Source organism: Centroberyx gerrardi, chromosome 18 (genome assembly GCF_048128805.1).
Source record: "Centroberyx gerrardi isolate f3 chromosome 18, fCenGer3.hap1.cur.20231027, whole genome shotgun sequence".
Classification (NCBI taxonomy): Eukaryota; Metazoa; Chordata; class Actinopteri; order Beryciformes; family Berycidae; genus Centroberyx; species Centroberyx gerrardi.
Genome location: NC_136014.1, coordinates 27,199,763 through 27,222,101, shown reverse-complemented (window position 1 = coordinate 27,222,101; position 22,339 = coordinate 27,199,763). Strand labels below are relative to the sequence as shown.

Sequence of the window (22,339 nt, the reverse complement as noted above, 5' to 3'; positions counted from 1 at the left end):
AAGAAAGAGAGAGAGAGGAGACAGAGAGATTTCTTGCTGTATAACTCAGTGAAACAAGTGAATCTGTTTGTGATATTTATAATTTACACAGAACAAATGCATCCAGAGCCACATTACAGAACAAAACCCCGACTCTTCTCATCTATTTTCCATATCTCTATCTTATTTCTGTAGCTACAAAAAAAAGGAAATCCCACTGTGCCGCTGCAGAAGAAGTCCACGTGGTTCCTGTCTCACCTTCACCATCTGACCTCAGCTTTAAATCCAACTGCTGAGTCTTATTCATCTTTATTATGAAGCTGCAGCTTGAGGCAGAAATTAGATTATTTCCACAAATCAAGTTCTACTGATCTTACGTCATTAGAACTTGTGTTGCTCCATGTTCATACCATTATATTTGTTTTGAATATTGAATTTCCTCTACATGTGGCGGCTGACAGTTCGGCTCATGTTATGTAACGACCTGCAGTCTGCCAGCAGACCGCTGCTGGACTCAACACGGCAATTAGACTCAATCTTAGAAGGATACTGTACAGATATCACCACAAAACACTAAGAGCCAACAGGAATACCACAGGAATATTATAGGAATATTATAGTGACACCACTGGATCTAAAAACTCACTATTGAACATCACAGAAAGGAGACAAAACTGCCATGAAGTACAATAAGATCACTAAAAACTCACTATTGGGTACAGCAGACACACTACTGTATATAGGAAAATAGTCTATATAGTAATATTATAGGAAAATTATAGAGATACCATAGATGACAAAAAAAACACCTTAAGTACTCTTGGAGATCAATAGCTTTCAATAAAAGAAAATTTCAGCTACTCTTGGAGAATAACAGTATTGTCAAAAATAAAATAGGTCAGAAAAATATATTAAAAAAAATAAAATCGTCTAAAATTACAGAATTCAGGGAAAAAAATGACAAAAACACATTATAGTTTTGTTTATAATGGAATAGCTAATTTCACTGTTCCGGCGGTAATTTCATATATTCCATCTGTCCAATATCAGATCTCCGTCTCTGATCCCTGCAGTGTGTTGATGATGAGGCTCAGAGCAGGAAACTCCTCACCACACAACAACAACAACAACAACAACAACAACAAGTGAAGTCAGGAACATTTAATCTGCTAACTACAGAAGCTGATGTCAGTCTGGTTTGATCTCAGTCCAACAGACTGAAGACGAGTCAGACAGGAAGTGAAGTGAGAACTCATGTCAGTCCAGATCCTGCAGTGTGAAAGTCTCCCAGCTGCGAGGAGACCGAACGTGAACTGAATCAGAAAGACAGGAAACAGAACTGAACTCCATGAAATTCCTCTTCTAACAGAGTTTGTCTCGACTCTAAACATTATAAATCAAAACATTATGAATCAAATAAAAGACAACAACAAATCAAACACATGCAATCATAATGTGGATTACCATCACATGTTCTGCATCAAACACCAGCTTAAAGGTTCCTTTAACATTTTATCATATTCAGTATTGATAATATATAACACTATAATCTCAGACATGTGGGAAGAAAAAAACAAAAAAACACGGAATTTCACTGAATTTCATCGAATTAAATTCAACTTCCTGAAATTCCAATTCAGTTCCAATCTTGTTTCCTGTAGGTTTTTTTCAAATTCCTCAGTTGAACTGGAACCGATGCGTTCATTCATGAATTGACCTCGACTCTGATTATTACCGGAGAGTTTTCCCTACCTGTAGCCGCCGGGCCGCGGCGTCTCACGTTTCACTCTGGAAACGGTTAGCCAATCGGAACGGAGGGGTCGTGAATATTAATGAGCCTTAAAGACACGGAGACAGAAACGGCCTGTTCTTGGTAAGGCTCAGAGAGATGCTGGAAAATGAACGTGGAGAAATGGATTGAGAGTGTTTTTGGTTCATGACACCACACACACAGCTTTGAATGGACAGAAAGACACAAAATAAAACTCTGGAGAGTGGAGAATATGGACTCTAACAATGCTTGTATGTCTTTGGTGATCATGTGGTGATTATTGATATTATGCAAGAAAAGTACTTTATTGTATTGAATTGAAACCAGCAGCGTCTCCTCTCTGCCGCCGGCCTGCAGCAGCGATGAACACCAGTAGAAATAAAACATCAAACTGAAAGTGAGACGGCGTCTGTAGCTGCCGCCTGCACCGCCTGCTGAAACCAGGATCTAACTTTAAAAAACTGCCACCACACGCAGCATGTATGTGTGTGTGTGTGTGTGTGTGTGTGTGTGTGTGTGTGTGTGTGTGGTCTTGTCACTTCCTATTTCCTCTGCCATCTGTCTCTGCCTCTTGTCTCTCTGGGGAGAAACCACTGAGGTCTCTAAAACACACGTGTTCGTGTGTTTTAGAGACCTCAGTGGTTTCTCCTCTCTGTCTCTGTCTCAGGACTCGTGATAAACATCGCTCTTTTGTTCCTGTGTGGCGAAGCGTCTGAACGCCACTTCAGCTTCTTCCTCTCTCTCTGACGTAAAGTCTGACGCTCGCTCGCCCGCTCGCTCGGACGGACGGACGGACGGAGGGCAGCGCCACACGTTTTTCCCGCCGAGCCTGCGGTTTACGCTCTGCACCAAACCGCCAGCGTCGTCGAGGTCGGAAGTGACTCCGCCCGCCGCTCCGAGCCAAGACAACAGCGACAACAACAGCAGTGTTCTTCTTCTTCTTCTTCTTCCTCGTGTCACGGCTTCGCGGTTCGCTCCAGGATCTGACATGAGAGCACACGAGTGAGCGCTCTTCCTGGAAAGCCGTCTTCGAACCTTTTTTTTTTTTTTTTGTGTTTTTTTCCAGGCTGTGGAGCCAGCTGGAGCTTCGTCCCGACAGTTGGAGCTGCAGCGTCCCGCCTGAGTTTCTGAGTTCCTCTTGAATAGAATAGAAAAACTTTAACGTCCTCAGTGAGGCAGTTTGTTTTGCAGCTTCAAAACAGTTACAGCAACTTATTTCATCATTCAGCACACACTCATATCACATGGTAGAAGTGGAATCACCTGTTAAAATAAAATGCATACTGTGCAGTGATAATAGAGTTTCAGCGCTTTGTCATCAACAAACCTCAATATCAAGAGGTGACGTTTCTAAAAGCCCCTCTGGGTTTCTTTGTCTCACACACAGATTGAATTTCTCTTTTTCTTCTTCTCTCTCTTTCAGTTTTTTACATTTCTGAATGCAAATCATCTAAGCCTACAGATGGAGAAGTAGAAGTCATGTTTTACTGCATGTTTACTGAACTGCTGCTCTTCTCTGTCCCAAAGTTACACAGAATGCTCTGCTAACTAGCTGGGTGAGGGAGTATTTGTCTTATACTGTACATATACTGTGTTCAAGGAAGTATTTTCTGCAGGACTAACTAACTACATGCAGAATAAATACATGAAGGGTCGACTTCTTTAAAGAACAACAAAAACTACGATGTCTCACGGTGTTGATGCACAGGCGACTTTTCGGGGCAAATTTGGGGCAAAACTTACATCAGTTTAAAATCTAGCCAAGCTTGATCAGAGAGTGGTTTCAACATCAACCAATCAGAGACAAGACACTGGTCAGGTGATCTGTCCTCAGCCTAAAATATTTTCAAAATGGTGAAACTGCTACAAAATAGTAACCACAACTAGCAAAAAACAGCTGAGATTCTTTTTATAGAACATTTACTCTAGCCAACTAGCTAGTTGTTAGCTAGCTAGCTAGCCTATAATACGTTATGAAATTGCAGCGAATAATCTTGAGAAAATGATTAAATTATTACATTTTCCGTAGAAAAGATGAGACCAAACAACTGTCAAATGTGTCAGTTACCATTGCCCATTGCCCAGTTGCTCATACTCATTGCCCAGTGGCAGCAAATTTAGACCAAAATTTGCCCTTAAAATTTGCCTGTGTGTCATCAGCTTCTACACACAGACTACAGATGTGACTGAGGATCAGTGCAGGATGAACAGATGAAGGCAGACTGATGTAACACTGAACCTTTAAAGCTCATCTCTTATACATGAAGTGGAGGAAACATGATGAAGGAAAAGCCCTTCCTGCCTCCTGGGGAAACCTTCAGTCTCTGATCCACCGGCGTCCCGCTGCTGCTGGCCCGGCAGACCGGCCCGGACGCAGGAGGAAGGGAATTCTGTTTATTCATGTGTTTGATCCCCCTGTGAGCCTTTGTGCAATTTATTTCTCATAATTTGTTAAATGTAAAACGATTAGACTTCTCGTCTTGTTTCGGGCCCTGAGGCAGAACGAGGCTGTCCATCGATCCTGTTAGAATAAAATAATGTTATTATGTTAAATCCTGCTGGATCCTCAGAGGCTTTCAGACAGTAAATGAAGAGAATATCAGTGAAACCCTGAGGGAGATTCTGGACTGACGCAACAGAAACCTGAATAAAATCCTCTTTAGGTGGATCAGTTTTTGTCTGTTGCAGCCTCGCTTCCTGATTTAGACTTCAAATTTTATATAATTTTATTAATTTATTGTATGGTTTGTAATTGTCACTTATTATTTTTGGTATTTGTTTTCCTGTTTTGTATATTTAGGTGAGATTTCAGTATTTTATTTTATCTCAGCTGCAATTTGTTTCACTCGTTAGGTTTCATTATATTGTAAAAAAAAAAAAAAATTTGAACTGGAACTGAACTTGAGCCTGTTTGTGTTTCTGTGATGGAGAAATTTCCTTTTTTTTCATTTTGACATAAACAACCTGCCCAGTGCAGCTTTAAATAATGATCATTCCAATTCAATCAATCAAATTTATTGTCAATATGAGTCTTTTCCTTCACCATCCTGATCACACTGAGTGTTTCTCTCTGCTGGTTGGCGGTGTTTGACCTCAGTGTGACACTCGGACACACCGACACACACACACACATGACAAGATAACATGTTGTTCCTCTGCTTAACTCACTTTACTGGTGTATCTTCAGCTGAGTGTTTATCCTGCAGGCTGTGAAACGACAAACTGTCCTCCCGACGCCTGAGGACAGCAGAGAAACTAATTCATTTAAAGGGTCTATGTCTAATTTCTGGTTCAATGCTGGCCTCTATCTTTTAGCGTTGTCATGACAACAACACTCGAGAGACCAGGGACCAGTAGAGCGAGACCATCATCAGCATGGTGGGCGGGTCGGACTGTTTCACAATCAACCTTCTGTCATGTTTTACCAATTTAGACCTTTTTTTTTTAATTCGATGGACGCTTTCATCACCACGATTCTGCTGTCTGTGCATTTTTGGAAAGTCTGTTAAAATTCGAGCTGTTTGCAGGATTATATACATGCCGAATTTACCAGAACACGCTATAGATTAGTAATACAGCCTCAAATTATATTTTCCCATGTGTGTTTTTTGCCGATAAGCAAGGAAAAACAAACTGACAGATTTTTGAAGGGACCTTGGTGTGGCAGAGGGCCTTCAGCCTCGGCCCGCTCTGTTCACTTTGTTTCACTCTCTACCGTTCAGCAACCTGCTGATATTTCCGAGTCATATTTCCTTCAGGAAATGAGAAATATTTCACATTTAAGCTTCAAAGACAGATTATCTTCAATACTGACGTATTTCTGAATGAAACAGTAAGTTAGGGTCATTTAAAGAGGAACTAAACCCTAGACCACGTTTGTGTGTTTGCTGCCATCTAATGGTTAAAAGCGTGCTATTGCAATTGCCATCTGCTATTGGCTGATCTTTGGCGCCAGGTGATGATGTCACCTTCTATACAGTACAACAGGTGGTGACTTTTTAAATCATTTTCTCCGCAAAGCAGTCTGTGATGAACCTGTTGGTTGAAAATGCTTTTTAAAGATGCCATGAAATGAAAAATAACTCACATTTTTACCTGTATCGGTGAACAGGTGAACATTAAGTCCAACAACATCAGCAAAAAGGTAAAACACATTTAGATGATTCATTTTTGTAAACAAACCAGAGCCATCCCTAAACCTGTAATACACGTTATGAAATCCCAGTGGAAACCTTGATAAAATTATTACGTTTTCAGTAGAGAACAGAGATGACAGAGATGCAGCAGGTTGTTTTTTCATCCATTTTCACTCCAACTGTCTAATCTGTCAGTTTCCATTCCCCAGTCCCCAGTTGCTCATACTTATTGCCCTAAAACTTCATCTGTGTATCATCAGATTAATGAACAAACACATGTGGAGCCTCTGCCTCTGACTCTCCAGCGGTGAAAAAGAGTCAAGAAGTCAAACTGTTCATGTTGTTTGATTCTCACTCAGCAGAGCCAGAGCCGCTTCAGGCTTTGTGTCCGACAACAAAAGCAGAGCGACAGATGGCAGCGAACCGTCTGCAGCTTCACTTTCTGTCTGCTGCATTCACACACACACACACACACACACACACACACACAGACGGAGTTTAGTGAAGCATCAGCAGGTCTGATGGGCAGCAGCTGGATGCTGGAGCAGCTTCTCTAAAGGAAGTTTAGAGGCTGAACCCACAGATTTACAAGGAGATGCTAATAGTACTGTGAGAAGTTTAGAATAGATTTCAATTTCGATCCGATACCAAGTCATACCAAAGCCTGGGATCGTTGAAATCAATTTTCATCATTAAAAGCTGTTCACATACTTAGCATGAATACAGATATTACTGAACAAAATCTAGAAAATTCTGCACTAAGACCCAACGATTTACTAAACATCAACTTATTAATCACACTAAAATTTCAATGCAGGGCAGCTTTAATGGTAAAAAAAAAAAATGTTTTATCTGTTTTATTCTTCCTGTCTTATTCATCCTGTTTCTTACTCCTGTCTTATTCTTTCCTTTTATCTCTTTAATGATGTTTCACAAACTTGTTTCTTCTTCTCTGTCTCTCTGCTTGATTGTTGATGTTGATTTGACTTTTTTCTGTAAAGCTTTGTTTTGAAAAGTGCTGAACAAAATAAAGTTTATTATTATTATTATTATTAAGTTTATCTTCATCTCCATCTCTCCTTCAGGACTGAAGCAGATTTAACAGAAATCAGTGAAATCAGATCAGAGCTTCCAGATAAATTCAGCGGATCAGACTATTTCATGGAAAACAGAAGGTGAAACTCGTATTTTCTCCGCTCTGTGAAAGTCTGAACATCATATCTGCTGTTCGGCCGACATTTCTGACACGGGTGACTCCAGTGGGAATCGAACCCACAACCCTGCAGCGTCAGCGCCTTGCTCACAGTCTCAAACCTCTCTCTCAGTCCCAGTCTCTCCCGCCGGTCGGTTAAACCGGTCCCGGTCCCGGTCCCTCCTGCCGGGCTGGCAGACCGGTCTCAGCCTCGGCAGGCGGGACCCGCAGCTCCGCGGCGCCCCCCGCTGCCTCCCTGCGCCGGTGCATCTCCTGCAGCAGCAGCAGGTTGCAGAGCTTCCAGCGTCTGTATGTGAGCGCGGTGAGAGTCCCGTCCTCCAGCAGCCGCTCCACCGCCTGCAGGTCGGCCGCTTTAGCCTGCAGGACCGACAGCAGAGTGACACATCAACAATACATCTTTACCTCTGTGGCTTCATCAGAGAGAGAGAGAGAGAGAGAGAGAGAGAGAGAGAGAGAGAGGTCACTCATTCAACTTTATTTATTTGCACTGCAAAAAATGACAAACTGAGAAAGGGATTTTATTTTGTATCCAGACATATCAAGCTTATTCCAAGATATCTTTAGTCAAATTTTCCCACTGCACTGGCAGGTAGTTTATTTATTATTATTGTCCCGAATTTCCCCAAGGGGATTAATAAAGTGATATATTATCTTTTTTTTTTTCCATTTGCTTAAAACAAGAGAAATTCTACTAAAACAAACTTCTTCCTTTTGTTCCTAATAAGACAAAATGTTCTTAGTTCAGGTTTGTACCAAATAGCAACAGAGAACATAAGTTTCTTTATACATTAAAATTACAAGCTTGTCATTCTATCTCATATCCAGACTTATCAAGCTTTATTTCACTGCACAGGCAAATCATTTTGCTGTGTATTTTTTTTCAGCATAATGTGTCAAGTGTGTTTCAAAACATTTGTTTGAATAAAGGGAAATTGTCTAAAAGCAAGTTTCTTGTTTCGAGATTTATTTATTTATCTTTTATTTCCCTTTGTTCCTTGTGTATTTCTCAAAAGAATTCATCTGGACAATTTGGAATTAAATTAAATTGATTGGAATTAGCAAAAATTATGCAGCAAGAAGTGCAGTGCAGTAATAAAATATGACTCAAGTATCCTGAGGTGAAGTTGATGAGTCTGGATAAAAGAGAAAAGCTTGTCATTTTTTTTCGCAGTGTCAGTCAAACTTTATTCTGAATTTTCATGCCAAAGGTGCGGCAACTTCATCTTCAATATTTTTAATTAGCAGTATTGTTTTCAAATATTTATTGTATTTCCTTCATTATGGTCAGTTCTATTTGTTGTATATTTATTTACAGAGGTGGAAAGTAACTAAGTACATTTCCTCAAGTTCTGTACTTCAGTCCAGTTTTGAGGTTCTGGCACTTTACTTGAGTATTTCCATCCTGTGAGACTTTCTACTTTTCCTCCACTACATTTATCTGCCGGCTGGAGTTACTAGTTACTTTGCAGAATAAGGTTTTACATGCAAAACATACGATAACTTCATAAAATATGTTGCATTGTTAGAGTTTAAACTCCCCAACAGTATATGGAGCAGTTAGACCGACAACATTAAAATACTTCTGACAGGTTAATGCTTCAATAATTTAACTCTCTGACAGAATGACGACTTTTACTTTTCATACTTTAGTACATTTTACTGCTGATACTTCTATACTTTTACTGAAGTAAACTTTTGAATGCAGAACTTTTACTTTTAATGGAGTATTTTTCTATTACGGTATTGCTACTTTTACGTAAAGGATTTGAGTATTTTTTCCATCACTGCTGTTCTGTTTGTTGTATATTTATTTATATGTCCCAGTTTCCCCAGATCTGATGTGGTTTTGGGATCAGGATCAGTTGGGTCACCTTCAGGCTGCTGTTGAGGATCCGCAGCAGGTGAAGCTTCTCGTTGATCTTCTCGTTCTGGCAGCGCCTGATGAACGACGTCCTGAAGTCCTTCTGATTGGACCGTTTGAGCTGGCCAATGGGAGACAAGCTGGCTCGCTTCAGGTTAACGTAGAGACGCTCCATCTCATCGGGAGGGCTGTCTGAGAGAGAGAGAGAGAGAGAGAGAGAGAGAGAGAGAGACAGAGAGAGAGAGAGAGGGGGGGGAGAGAGAGAGAGAGAGAGAGAGAGGGAGAGAGAGAGAGAGAGAGACAGAGAGAGAGAGAGAGAGAGAGAGAGAGAGAGGGAGGGAGAGACAGAGAGAGAGAAGAGGATTCAGCCTGCAGTTTGAATTCTGGTCTGTTACACATCATTTAGTCTACTGAGTCCTAAAATTGTAATTTTCTTAAAATAAGTGAAAAAATCTGCCAGTGTTCGTTAGATAATTTCTCTTGTTTCCAATGCAAATCAACTTGTTTGAAGAATTTAGTAGAATCAAGAGTCATTTCCTTGACAGCAGTGCAGTGATCTGCCTTATTCTGACTGGTTTCAACAGACTGACACTCTGTTCTAGAAAACTCCTGAAACAAGTGAAGCTGCATTGGAGACAAGTGGAGTTATCTCTCCTCACTGCAGAATGTTTCTCTTGGGTTAACAACAAGAAGACCTGAGGCTGAATATGAGACTAGATGACTCGTTAAGATGGAGGGTTTCTGCTCACCCTGGTCTCTCTGCGGAGCGTCGACCCCCGGCCCCCCCCTCTCCTCCTCCTCCTCCTCCTCCTCCTCCCCCTCTCCGCCGGGCAGCAGCAGAGGGGGGTCGCCCCCGCCCCAGGCTCCCTGCGGGGCGGGGGGGTGCAGCCAGGAGGGCTCCCTGCTCTCTGAGACGCTTCTACTGCTGGACGGACTGGGAGGCGACACTGGGAGGAGCGGTGAAGAGGAACAGCGAGGCAGAGCGACGTCCCCCTGCAGAGGATCAGATGGGTTGAAGGTGCAAGGTGTAGCATTTTAACATCAATAAATCATTAATGCAGACCATCAGCGGTCAGCCTGTCAGCCTCTACCAGCCTCTACTCTGCATCCTCCATAGTTTCTCCACCTGGTGGATCTGGAGGGAAATCTGCTGGATCGCTTTACGGCACAAAACAGGAAGAGGTTCTTCTTCTGTTCTTCCAGAGCAAACGGAGATAAAGCTGAAAGAGTTTCTGGCAGCAGATGGTGGAAGGAGGGAAAGGAAGATGGAGAAATCACTTCCAACATGTTGATCCTCTTCAGGGAGGGGGAGGGGGAGGGGCAGGAAGCAACGGGGCTGATGGGAAATGTAGTCTTAATGTGGAGAAACACTAGAACTAACAATACTACTGGAGTGAGATAGAGGAGAACTTAAAATGAAACACGCAGCATCTTTAATGTACTGAAATAGACTGCTGTGATATTCAGGATGACAATTTACTCCTGATTCATGACAAACTATTTTCTTCTTGTATTCAGATTTATCAACTTCATTTCAGGATGATTTTAGACAAATTATCTGACTGTACTGGCAGATCATTTGATGGCAGTTTGTTAAAACTTCTCCAGACTTTTCTTTTTCTTTTCTGTCCACTTCCCAAACTTTTCAAGGCCTCGAAACGATCAGATTCAATTTCCAATCGTTTTCCAGACTTTCCAAACCTGTGATCCATAAAAAAAAGTTCCCAAAAATGGAAAATACTCCAGTGAAATAAGAGCTATTCTGACAGTAAGTGTCACTGTAGTACCTGAGTTAATGTACTTAGTTACTTTTCATATTTAGTTACTCACGTTTCCACAGTCTGAGGTTTCCTGTTCAGTCGACACACACTCCTCACTGTCCTGGTCACTGGCCTCGCTGTAGCACTCTGACACACACACACACACACACACACACACACACACACAATTGACAGTGAATTTCACTGAAAGTCTGTTTTTATAATTGATCTAATTACTTCTTTTTTTTTAGAATAAACGTTTATTTCTGACCTCCAGTGTCGATGTGTGAGTGTCGCTTCTGTTCGGCTGCTGCTGACAGTTTACTGATCCACCTGGAAACCACAGAAGAAGAAAACAGACAGAAACATTCACTGTCAGTGAGTTTAATACAGGGATTACACCAGATCAACATTCCAGCATTCAAGACACAAGAACAAGAAGAAGAATATGAAAAAGAATAACAATATGAATAAGAACGAGAACAAAAAAGAATAAGAAATAATATAGTAAAAATAGTAATCAGAACAGGAACTAACTTTTTTTTTTTTTTTGCTGTATCCTGTGACTGTTTGGTTCTGCAACAACTCAATTTCCCCAATCAATAAAGTTGAATCTACTCTAATCCAATTTAATCAAAATCTAGATGATGTCCCCTGAAACTGGAAAGAAAATACAAGCAGCTCTAGACTCCACAGACTGCAGATCCTCATACTCACTTCTTCATGTCGATGAAAGTCTCTGCAGCGATGAAGACGGAGACGACCTTCGGGTGGCTGGCCTTCAGAGCGCTGAGGAGCCGGGTGACAACAGACATTACCTTCATGATGCTGTGTAATGTTTCTGCGTTTCACCGTATTCACTGATAATAAACTTGTTCTGACTTAAAACGACACTATGCAGCGAGAGGTTTGGATTTTTGAAGGTTTGAAGGACTTCATTACCCAGAAATCCTGTAACACAACGTCAATAGAGCTCAACAGTGACAGCCCGCTTTTGAACGGCTCCATAAAACATTAAAAAAAAAAAAAAAAAAAAATTGGAAAACGGGAAAAAAAAAAAAAAAAAACCTTTGCCTTTTTTTCTGTTTTCCAAATTTTTTTGCTCCGAATCAAATGTTTTATGCTCACGATTCATCTCGTAGTTGGTTGGCTTGGTTCCAGGCTTAAAACTCTTTATATAAGGATTTTCTGAAACGTCAATGGAGGAATGAATGGGAAATTCACTTCCTGGTCACTGTTGAGCTTTATAAACCACACACTCTTCTTCTCTTCGCTGCCGTTTAGGAGACAGTTTTGTATTTCGCTCCGAAGTTTCAAAATTTTGAGTCATTTTGTTCTGTCAAAATACATCTGTAAGTATTTTACTTGTGTACATTTTACATTAAAGCTGCACAAGGAAACCCGATCTGCACTTCGGCGCCCCCAAGTGGCAACGAGAGGAAACTGTTTGAAGAACTTCATGAGCCAGAAATCTCGTTAGGAGGTGTCAGTCAACTAAAGACGCTTTTCCACCGCATGGTACCGGCTCAACTCGACTCAACTCTGCTCGCCTTTTTTGGTTTTCCATTGGGCGAGTACCAGGTACCAGGTCCCATATCACCAGGTACCATATTACCAGGTAGCAGGTACCATATTACCTGGTACCTGGTACTTTTTTTGGTAGCACCTCCGTTGAGGTTCCAAGCGAGCTGTAATTTTGGCTCTAGGACTGTTAATATGTCACTTTATTAAGTTTTAATATTTTTTCAGGGGAGAAAGTAACCATGTAGAGTCCCAATATGTGGTCAGTTTATCCAAATAACGCCTGTTTGGAAATCTGCTGCGACGTTTTCGGAGATTTGGGACCAGGACCGTCCGACATTCCGCCGTCTGAAGAGACGCAATGCATTTTGGGGCGGTTGAGTTTCATGCGGCGGCGTGGCGTCGTTATGACGACCAGTTGGGGGGGGGGGGGGGGGGGGGGGGGGGCACATTGAGGGGGTACTATCTGCAGTGGAAAACTAAAGTGGTACTACCAAAAGTGAGTAGAGTTGAGTCGAGTCGAGGCGAGTTGAGCCGGTACCATGCGGTGGAAAAGCGGCTTAAGTGTCTTCTTCTTAGTGTGTGTGTGTGTGTGTGTGTGTGTGTGGAGGGGGTGAGGGGGTGGGGGGGGCTGCAGACACACTTCTCGGTTTCGACTGAGAAGCCTCCGACCTTTTACATCAACATCTAGGCCAGTGCAGCTTGAAGCTCACAGACTGTGGCGTGCTGCAGCAGCCTGGCCGCCCGACCTCAGAGACGAATCAGGCTGCTGGCGGCGGTTTGTTTCACACCACAGCTCCGCTTCAGCCCTGACATCCTGCTCACTGACAGAGAAACAGACCGAAGAAAATCAATCTTACTGTTTCCTCCTGCAGTCTGTGGCCTGCTGGACGCTGAAGCCGGCCAGGTGGATGAAGCCTTCTGCTTTCTCCGCCTGCAGACACAGAAGTGACACGCTGTTTTATTCACAGAAAACTGCTGCATACACTGGACTCTCGCCTACTTTTAAACATAAAAGTCACGCCATAAGATAAGATATCACTTTATTAATCCCCTTGGGGAAATTCGGGAAAGATTTTGCGATTTCTTTGCGAGTGAATTTGTTTTTGTGATGAAGCTGACACTCTTTTCTGGAGTCACTTATATCCAAAAACAAAGTCATGACAACTAGGAAACGGGGGAAAAAAAAGTTTCAGGGCAGCAACTTGATCCTTTAAACAATATTTATATTGTTTACAATAAATTCAAACTTGTTGTCATGAGTTGGGAATTGAACCCGGGTCGTTACATGTTGAAAGTAATACTGTGTAGTGTTTATAGTGTAGAGAAACTTCAGGACAGAGTTTCCTACATGGATTTCAGACTTGTAGGGCCGTTTCGTTGCATTTTTCCTAGTAGGAAGTCTGAATTTCTGACTTTCCGATATGTCTCGAACGCAGCATTATTCTACTGTTGACCTCGTTTTAAAGCATAACTACTGATTTTCAACCTGGACCCGACTTCCCCATCTTCTAATCCTTTCCTGCTGGGGAAACGCATTTCTCAGGCAGCCTGTTATTTGCATCTAAAGACATCGTGGTCCTGTGTCACCGTCTGAACCGTCTGAAGCTGGGACTCACCCTCCTGTCAGTATACCAGTACAGAGAATTCTTCTTCAGGACGAACCAGTATTTCTTCCATTTGCTCCCCAGGAAGCTCCTCCCCTCCTTCCTGCGGTGCAGCCATCCCTCGCAGTCCGCCGCTCCCAGCTCTCTGACCGAAACCCGCCGCCTGCTCATGGCTGCCGGACCTGGAACAGAGAGCGGACGGCATGTTAGGGCGTTAGGTGGCGTTCGTTAGACCGTCCCGGGATCCCAGATGTCACAGGATCAAACCCCAAAACAGACAGTAAGTGTCCAACCGTGCCTGTGTGTCGGTGATGAGCGCTCGAGCAAGAACGTGAACCCTCCAATCAAATCTCTCGCTTTAGTCGAGTCCAAGTCAATTCCAAGATGAGGTTCAGTTGAGTTTGAGTGAAGACCAGGTCCAAAGCGGGTCGAGACCAAGTCCAGACCGAAACCAGAGCAAAAAGAGCCTATATAGACCAGTGATAAACTGTTTCCCTTTCGTTCCAAATGTAAAAATAAAGCTTAAGGAGTTTCTTCTGTCTCTACCCTTCAGCATCCAACTAATCAATGCATTGAACTTTAAGAGCCATTAGATCCAGGTTTCTACAGGTTTCTACAGGTAGTGTTCGTTAGACCGTCCCGGGATCCCAGATGTCACAGGATCAAACCCCGAAACAGACAATAAGTGTCCAACCATGCCTATGTGTCGGTGATGAGTGCTTGAGCAAGAACGTGAACCCTCCAACCAATCAAGTCTCTCACTTTAGTCGAGTCCAAGTCAATTCCAAGATGAGATTCAGTCTCCAGACCGAAACCAGAGCAAAAAGAGCCTATATAGACCAGTGTGATAAACAGTATACCTTTCTTTCCAAATGTAAAAATAAAGCTTAAGGAGTTTCTTCTGTCTCTACCCTTCAGCATCCAACTAATCAATGCATAGAATTTCAAGAGCCATTAGATACAGGTTTCTACAGGTTTCTACAGGTTTCTACAGGTGTAAGGCCTCAAAGTGTTTGCAGTAACTACCCAAACCTCAATAAAATGAAGCATTTTTGAAGGAGAAAATTGAGTCAATATCCAGTGGGTACGAGACCGCAACATGTCCAAGACCTCAAAAAAGACCGGACTCAGATACTGCAGCTGTAGTCCTGGTACCTTTCTTTCAAGATGTAAAACTAACGCTGAAGCTCCTGAGTTTCATCAGGATGAACAGAGATGTAGATCTATCTGATGTAGATCTATCTGATGTAGATCTATCTGCAGCAACTCTGGATGAAACCTTCAACATCCATCTAAGGACTGGACGGTTACACACACACACACACACGTTTCTACAGATGTAGCTTCTGATGAAATACTAAATACTTAAAATTCTTTAAACTGTTTGCGGTGCTGGGGAGAAAATAAACCAAACCACAATAAAATGATGCAGTTTTGAAGGAGAAAGTGGAGTGAGACTGAGACAAAAAAAACGGTCTGGAGGCCGAACTGAAGCACTGCAGAACCGGCAAAGAGTTCTTGAGACCCTGAACCCCGCAGAACCTGAACAGATAGAATGGTTCTTCCACCGTTTGTCATGGTAATTTAGCATAAAATGTTGATTATGGAATTTTAAGTGTTAGTTGCTATGGTGACAACACAAGTCTGGACATTAAGGCTGTAAAGTCTGTCACACTGTGAGAACTGAGCGGATGAGTCTGTTACTGGAAGCTAACGTTAGCGACGAGGCTAACGTAGCTTCATCACAGACTGTACTTCTCTCTCTAGCTCTTCTAGTCAACATTAGCATGTTAGCAATCCATGGCAGCAAGGAGACAGAGAAGCTGCTTTGGTTCTTGCTGTAAAACCTCTCAGCTCAGTGACTTGCTGCGAGTCGCTTTATACAGAAGCTAGTCCGACGGGTCACAGCAAGATGGCCGCCGCTCCGACCGCCCAGGAACGTTGATTTGAACGGGAAAGACCGATCTATCCGTTCAAGTTCTGTGCTGAACCCTTACAGCTTGTGGATGACAGCAGCAGCTAAACGTTTACAAAATGCTCTAGAAATGTAAATCTACAGACAAACAAACAGACTTTCAGACTGATTCAGTGAAACAGTAAATCTGGGTTTTTAATCTGGGTTGTTTGTTTGAACGATGCACTTTGTTTCCGGTGTCTTTAACCACCTTTCAACCAGGCCAGAGAGGTTTGCTGCAGCCACACACACACACACACACACACACACACGCGCACACACACACACACACACACACACACACACACACACACGCACACACACTCTAGTCTTATATTCAGCCTTCAAATCTTATTTAACCCAAGAGAAACATTCTGCAGTGCTGTCAAGAAAATGACTCTTGATTCTACTAAATTCATTGGAAACAAGAGAAATTATCTAACGACACTGGCAGATTTTTTCCACTAAGAAAATGAACATTTTAGGACTCAATAATCGACTAAATGACTTGTTAAAAACTCTGGGATACATTACTGCATTTAAATGAAGAATTAATTTACACAAAAAACATTATTGAACAATTAAATGAATAAATGAAACGTGTAAAGAAAATCAAGTTTCACGTCAGGTTTTCCCAGTCTGTTTCTCCGTAGCTGTGGTCAGGAGGAGCCTGCATCATATCAGAGGAGGATGATATCTGATATTTAATAAAAAGCCTAATATCGGCTCCAGATATCCATCCAATGCTAATTTCCATCTTACCTGCCGAGTGTCCGGAGGAGTTTTCTCTGCAGATCGATGCAGAACAGACGAGCAGCTGAAGCTTCTCAGCAGTTTGTGATCAGAGCTCAGACACAGAAGCAGACCACACAGACGAAATGTCACACACACACACACACACACATACACACATGTATATATATATGCCACACACACACACGCACCACATAGACTGTACAGCATCCTGTTTCACACGTTCTTGTTGGTCCCCGGCTGTCGTCTGTTCAGAAACTTCCTCTTTGCTGTCAAGAAAGTAAAACATCCAGCAGCTGCGTTCAAACACCCGTCAGCTCCATGTTTCATTCAGTAAACACAATGAGAATACAGCAGCCTGTCCTGGTGCTGCAGAGATGTGTTTAATATCACAGCCGTCTGACGTGGAGACAGATGAAACACTTCTGGTTTCAGCATCTCTTTGTGTTTGAACTTTGACACAAGCTGCTTCTGTTTGTGTGCTACAAATAGTTTTTTACACTTCTGCATCACACACACACACACACACACACACACACACACACACACCGCACCAGCACACATTATGGGAAGTCATGTCAAATTGTCTAATCAAGTGTTGTCGTCATTTCGGGGATTTTGGATTCTCTCTGGATCCGTTTAGGTGAAAATTAATGGGATTTTTGGATCTCATTTCCCAATCAATCTGGTCTTAACATTTGTGAAATAATATCAGTAGAATTTATATTATGACTAAGTTATTATGTAATCGCTGTTGTCCAGTGAAAACCTTGTATCTCCAACAGGTAAACATTTCAGAAATTAAGAAAAACTCTTGTTTTCAGTTTGACCAGCGTGCATTTCTCAGTTTATCTGTAAGTGTTGAACCTATAGAGGAGCATGTCAGAGTGAATATCTTTAAGTTAAAACATGAAAACGTGGAGCTGCAGACTTTCCATCCTGCAGGAATCACAGCTTCAAACTCACTGCAGGTCTCTGGTTTCTGTTGCTGTAGGAGAGAATAATTCATGTTAGTAAATGTAGATTAGCTTGTCCAAACCACAGGAATAATATACATAAATTGTTGAATTGATAATAATAATAAGATATCATACATTAAATAAAATTGGGTAGTGATGGCTTTGTCCACTGGGTGGCGCCATTACCTTTGTAATATTAAAACTATTCAGACTCAAACTCACTGGCTGTTGAAGTCAGGCTCATTCACTTTACAGGAGACACATTTTACATCAGAAAAGGTTCCATCATTAATGATTCAGACAGAACCACATATTGATCTCTATTATGTAATCTACCATTACAAAGTTCTGAATGCAAAGATCAATTGTCTGTGAAAAACAAACTCATTTTTCTCCCCCAGTTTGCCTGTTTCTCCATGTTGGTTAAACACAAACTGCAGCAAGATGTTCAGAAGCACTGGACACCTGACTGAGTGACAATCAATCAATCAATTAATCAATCAATCAATCAAATAATAAGCTTGATGCTTGATCAGACTTCCACCTGAGTTGTGAACAGACATTTAATTGTCCAGAGGGAATATGAATCATTTTAACTTTCATAAAATGATGTTTGTGTTTACAGGCTGATCTGTCAATCAAATGTCATTTCTTCAATTTAAATTCAACAGATAAACATTCTATTTTTTTTCCAGTAGCTTTAATAGATTAGCTTCTATTAATTCTGCACCATGTAATTAATAATTCTCAATCTAACCCAGGTCTGTTCCTTTCCTTCTTATTCCATGATTCTGTTCTGATGATTTGTGATAAAACTATTAGTAAGCTCCATGAATATTAGGTGAAAAACTAAAAGAACTAAATAATGATGTCGGCTGGAAACCAGTGAAAGAAAGAGAAGCTTTCAAAATAAATTGCTCTTTATTTGAATATTTTTCACAAGTTACACAGCGTCAGAGTGCAGAGCGCCGGGACGATTCAGCTCAACATGTGAAGAGTTTGGTTTCAACACCATGTGAACAAAGTGACTCTTAAAAAAAGACTGACAGCATAAAATTAAACGTTAAACATTATGATACTGTAAGTCTTTGTCTGACAAAATGAGAAGACTTTTACTGACTGGACCCTTTTATAATTTAGAAATGTTGAATGATAAACACCAAGTGATGATTTCTGTTGTGTTTGGAAACCAAACTCTTCATATGTTTGAGAATATTTTCCACCTTCTGTTTTCTGCAGTCTGCATCATTTTCTATCCAGCACAGAACATCGATATTTACAATTTCAGTTACAGTCATGACATTGTTTTAGAAAAGCTTCGTAGCTCTTGCATAATGTTTTGTTAGTATTAAGGCACCTCATGTGCGCCAGCCACACTCTTAAAAAAGTAAAAAGGTCTTTGAGGAACCTGTAGGGCTCTTCAGACTGCAACCATAAGGGAACCTCAGACGGTTCCCTGAGGAACTCCGTCAGAAGAGTTCACGAGTCCTGACGGTATACGGTACATTTGGGAGTTCTCCAGAGAAACTTTTAGTGATTTTTTTTTTTTTTATGTTGAGGAACCCGAAGCGGCTTATTAGGCTCCCTTCGGGTCTTAGAAGAACCACAGATGAACCCTTTGTTTTTAGAGTGAGTCGGTTCCTCAGTAAGCCACACCTGAAATATTTAAGAGCAGTTAGTGAGAAAGTTACATCTGTTCTTCAAATTTTACCTGAAATTTTCACCAGTATCCAGCAGATCCACCTGGGTCACACAGTATCTGCACACAACTCTTTGAGCGTTTGTTTTTAACTGCTTAGGGTATCAGATGGGTGGAGTTTACGGCATCAAGACAATTTAAACAGCATCAAGCTGGTTGTCAATCACAGAAAAAGTACTAAACTGCCTTTGAAATACTTTCCTGTCATTATTTAAACATTCTGGTTCTTGTACAGTCTGATGGGAGAAACTCCACCCATCTGACACCCAAAATAAAACATAACACCATTTGAAAATACTATCTGACTCAGATCTGGAGACTTTTACACTTGCTTTGTAACAGCATCAGTCAAAAAGTGAGAAATACCTCTTTTTAACCCTTTATAAACTGATTAAATATAAACAGCATGCTTCCTTTAGAGAGATGACTGGACTTCTGTCTACAGTGATGAAATACAAAACAACAGCGGTCCATGTGGAGAGATCAACTCAAAATCTAAAAAAAAATGTTTAGACATATTTACAAGCCGGACAAACTAAATAACTTAATAATTACAGTTCCTGACGTTCAGATGAAGAGGAGGAAGAGGAGGAAGAGGAGAAGCAGCTCTGATGCTTTTAATACTAAGTCACTGTTTTGCTGAAACATGAAAAGCAGCAAGTGTTGTTTTTGTTTTTGTTTGTTAACCCTTTAAATTACAGGCCGTTATTAGGCAGTAATGACTGGAAATAAATAAGTAATATCAGAGTAAAATAGATGTAATAACTAGTTATAACACTAGTTATATGACTGGTAATTACTGAGTAATACACAAGTTAAAAAAAAGGTACTTTTACAACTAATCTCATTAGATAAGTGGCACTAACACACACTTTAGAAAACTTGAAAAAAGCTCCAGAGGTGCTGGAGGTGAAGGATAAATGAGCTGAAAAAGACAATGTTTTTTCATGAGGTTTTCATTTGCTTATAATGTAGAATACATACAGTAATACATATATTATATATTTTAGAAAAGACATACCAGTACTGACTATGTACAATATTCACATACAAACATACTCCATACTAACTTAATACAAACAACAGAAACTGAAGGGGCCTCGCTTGGTAAAAAGCAGCTTTTATTTTCTTGTATATTACTCAGTAGTCACCAGTCACTCTAATGCTATAAAGAGTTATTACATCTATTTTACTTTGTTATTTCCAGTCTTTGCTCTGTAATTAATTCCCTGTAATTTAAAGGGTTCCTTTTGTTTGTTTCTCTCCAACTTCTCGATCCAGAAAGAAAAGCTGTGAGTTTCTGCAGGAATCTTGAATCCGAACCAAGAATGTTTTGCAGACGCCTCTCCGGCTGCTGAGAGCTCAGAGCTCAGCTCAACACCGCAGACTCAACGCTGCTGGCAGCCAATCAGAAGACAGCAGCGCCGTGTTCAGCTCTGACAGAGATAATGAGCCGAGGGTTTTGGGGAAATGCTGAGTGTAAAGTTTCAGGGAGGATTTGTCCTTTAAATTTAGCCTTGGTGTTCAAGTCAAAATGCTGCATCCTGACAACCAGTGCTGGGCAAGTTACTCGGAAAATGTAATAAATGAATCTTTACTTATTACTCATTTAAAAAGTAATCACATTACTTTACAAATTCCACAGCAGCAGCAGTAATTAGTTCCATTCCTCGTTCATTACTCTGCGTCTCGTCGGCAGCAGCGGCTCCTTGTTTCTCCCTGAGTTTCTCATCTCTGTTTCTGTATCAGATGCTTTGATAAACTGGATGTTGTTGTTGTTGTTTGCTGCCACACAAAGTTCACAACGGACCAGAATGTTCTTCGATCCTCGACTGAGAACAATTCAAAGTAACGGGAAGTCTGCGTCTCTCCCTCAGCCTCCATCTTTTGTTTTTGTTTTTTTACGTAAAGCTGCTGCAAGTCCTGAAGACACATGTGAGGAAAACACACTTTGAAAATGTCAAAACGAGAGAAAAGGTTGAAGGAGGTTCAGGTTGAAGTAAGGCAGTAACAGAGCATTACTGGGATTAGTAACTGTAAAGTAATTACTGAATTTGAAATTGTAATCCCTTACACTACTGTTACTGAACAAAGTAATCACATTACTGTAACGCCCAACGCTGCTGACAACACAACGTAACATTTCCCCGACTGTCAGAGCGGCCCGGTGTTCAGACAGGCTGACAGGTCAGAGGTCAGACAGATCCACAGTCATGACCTTGATGATGTCCTTGAGCAAGGCACTAAACTGATCCTGAGGGAAGGGATTCAGCCGCTGAGCAGCAGCAGCTCAGAGAGGCACTTTTCTGAACTTATCCTTTAACAACAAGTCTTTTCATCCTGTATTCAGTCTTAAAAACTTTACTTTTCTCAAAACAAGTGAGAATAAAGTTGCCAGTGGGGTTGAGATCATTTCATCTCTTTCCAATGCAGTTTTCATTTTCATTAAGTAAATTAAAGTAAATATAGTAATCTGTTAATATATTATCTGTTATAATATTCAAGATACTCAAGTATTTTCTGTTAATGAGTTGCCGTATGCAAAGCAGATGAGCTCTCACCCTGATTATGAGAAATGTGGGATATGATGATATTTTCTGGGATACTGAGGCAAAAATACACCAGAAAACTGAATTTTACATTCTGCATAAAGTCCGTTTTCATGTTAAACCTTTAGAATAGTCAGTTTATTTATATATACAATGATATTCATAAGGGGAATAGTGGCGATGCATTAAAACAGATTATCCTGAATAAAACCTTGATGTCCATAATACTGTGGGTAAGTGTCTTAAAAATCCTGATTTTCTCAAAACAAGTGGAAATAAAATTGACAATATGGGTGAGATCATTTCACCTGTTTCCAACACAGTTTCAGTTTTCATGAAGTAAATTAAAGTTAAGAGTAAAAAGAGTAAAAAGTAAAGAGTTTTGTTAAATGTCACTTGTAGGAAAGACATGATTCACTGGAGCAGGTGAAATATTGGAAGATTTTTTTCCTCTTGTTTGAAGAAAAACGTGATTTTAAGGCTGAATAAAACATGAATTGACACGGTGTTGAGAAGACGTTTCCTGCACCGTGTCAGTTACCGTCCTGTAACTGACAAGTCACAGGTTCAAACCCTG

General features: G+C 41.0%; 1 protein-coding gene across 1 annotated transcript in view; it reads right to left on the bottom strand.

Moving 5' to 3' along the window:
- Positions 1 to 6,742: 6,742 nt before the first annotated feature.
- The window catches only part of cnksr3 (cnksr family member 3), a 46,903-nt gene continuing 31,306 nt past the window's right edge, over positions 6,743 to 22,339 (bottom strand). Inside the window, exons 13-20 of the mRNA XM_078289782.1 lie at positions 13,861 to 14,030; positions 13,102 to 13,175; positions 11,438 to 11,509; positions 10,992 to 11,053; positions 10,791 to 10,867; positions 9,788 to 9,953; positions 8,971 to 9,152; positions 6,743 to 7,456 (exon numbers count right to left, since the gene is read on the bottom strand). Of these exons, the coding sequence (XP_078145908.1) occupies positions 7,235 to 7,456; positions 8,971 to 9,152; positions 9,788 to 9,953; positions 10,791 to 10,867; positions 10,992 to 11,053; positions 11,438 to 11,509; positions 13,102 to 13,175; positions 13,861 to 14,030 (1,025 nt within the window). The 3' untranslated portion in view covers positions 6,743 to 7,234. The remainder of the gene's footprint in view (positions 7,457 to 8,970; positions 9,153 to 9,787; positions 9,954 to 10,790; positions 10,868 to 10,991; positions 11,054 to 11,437; positions 11,510 to 13,101; positions 13,176 to 13,860; positions 14,031 to 22,339) is intronic.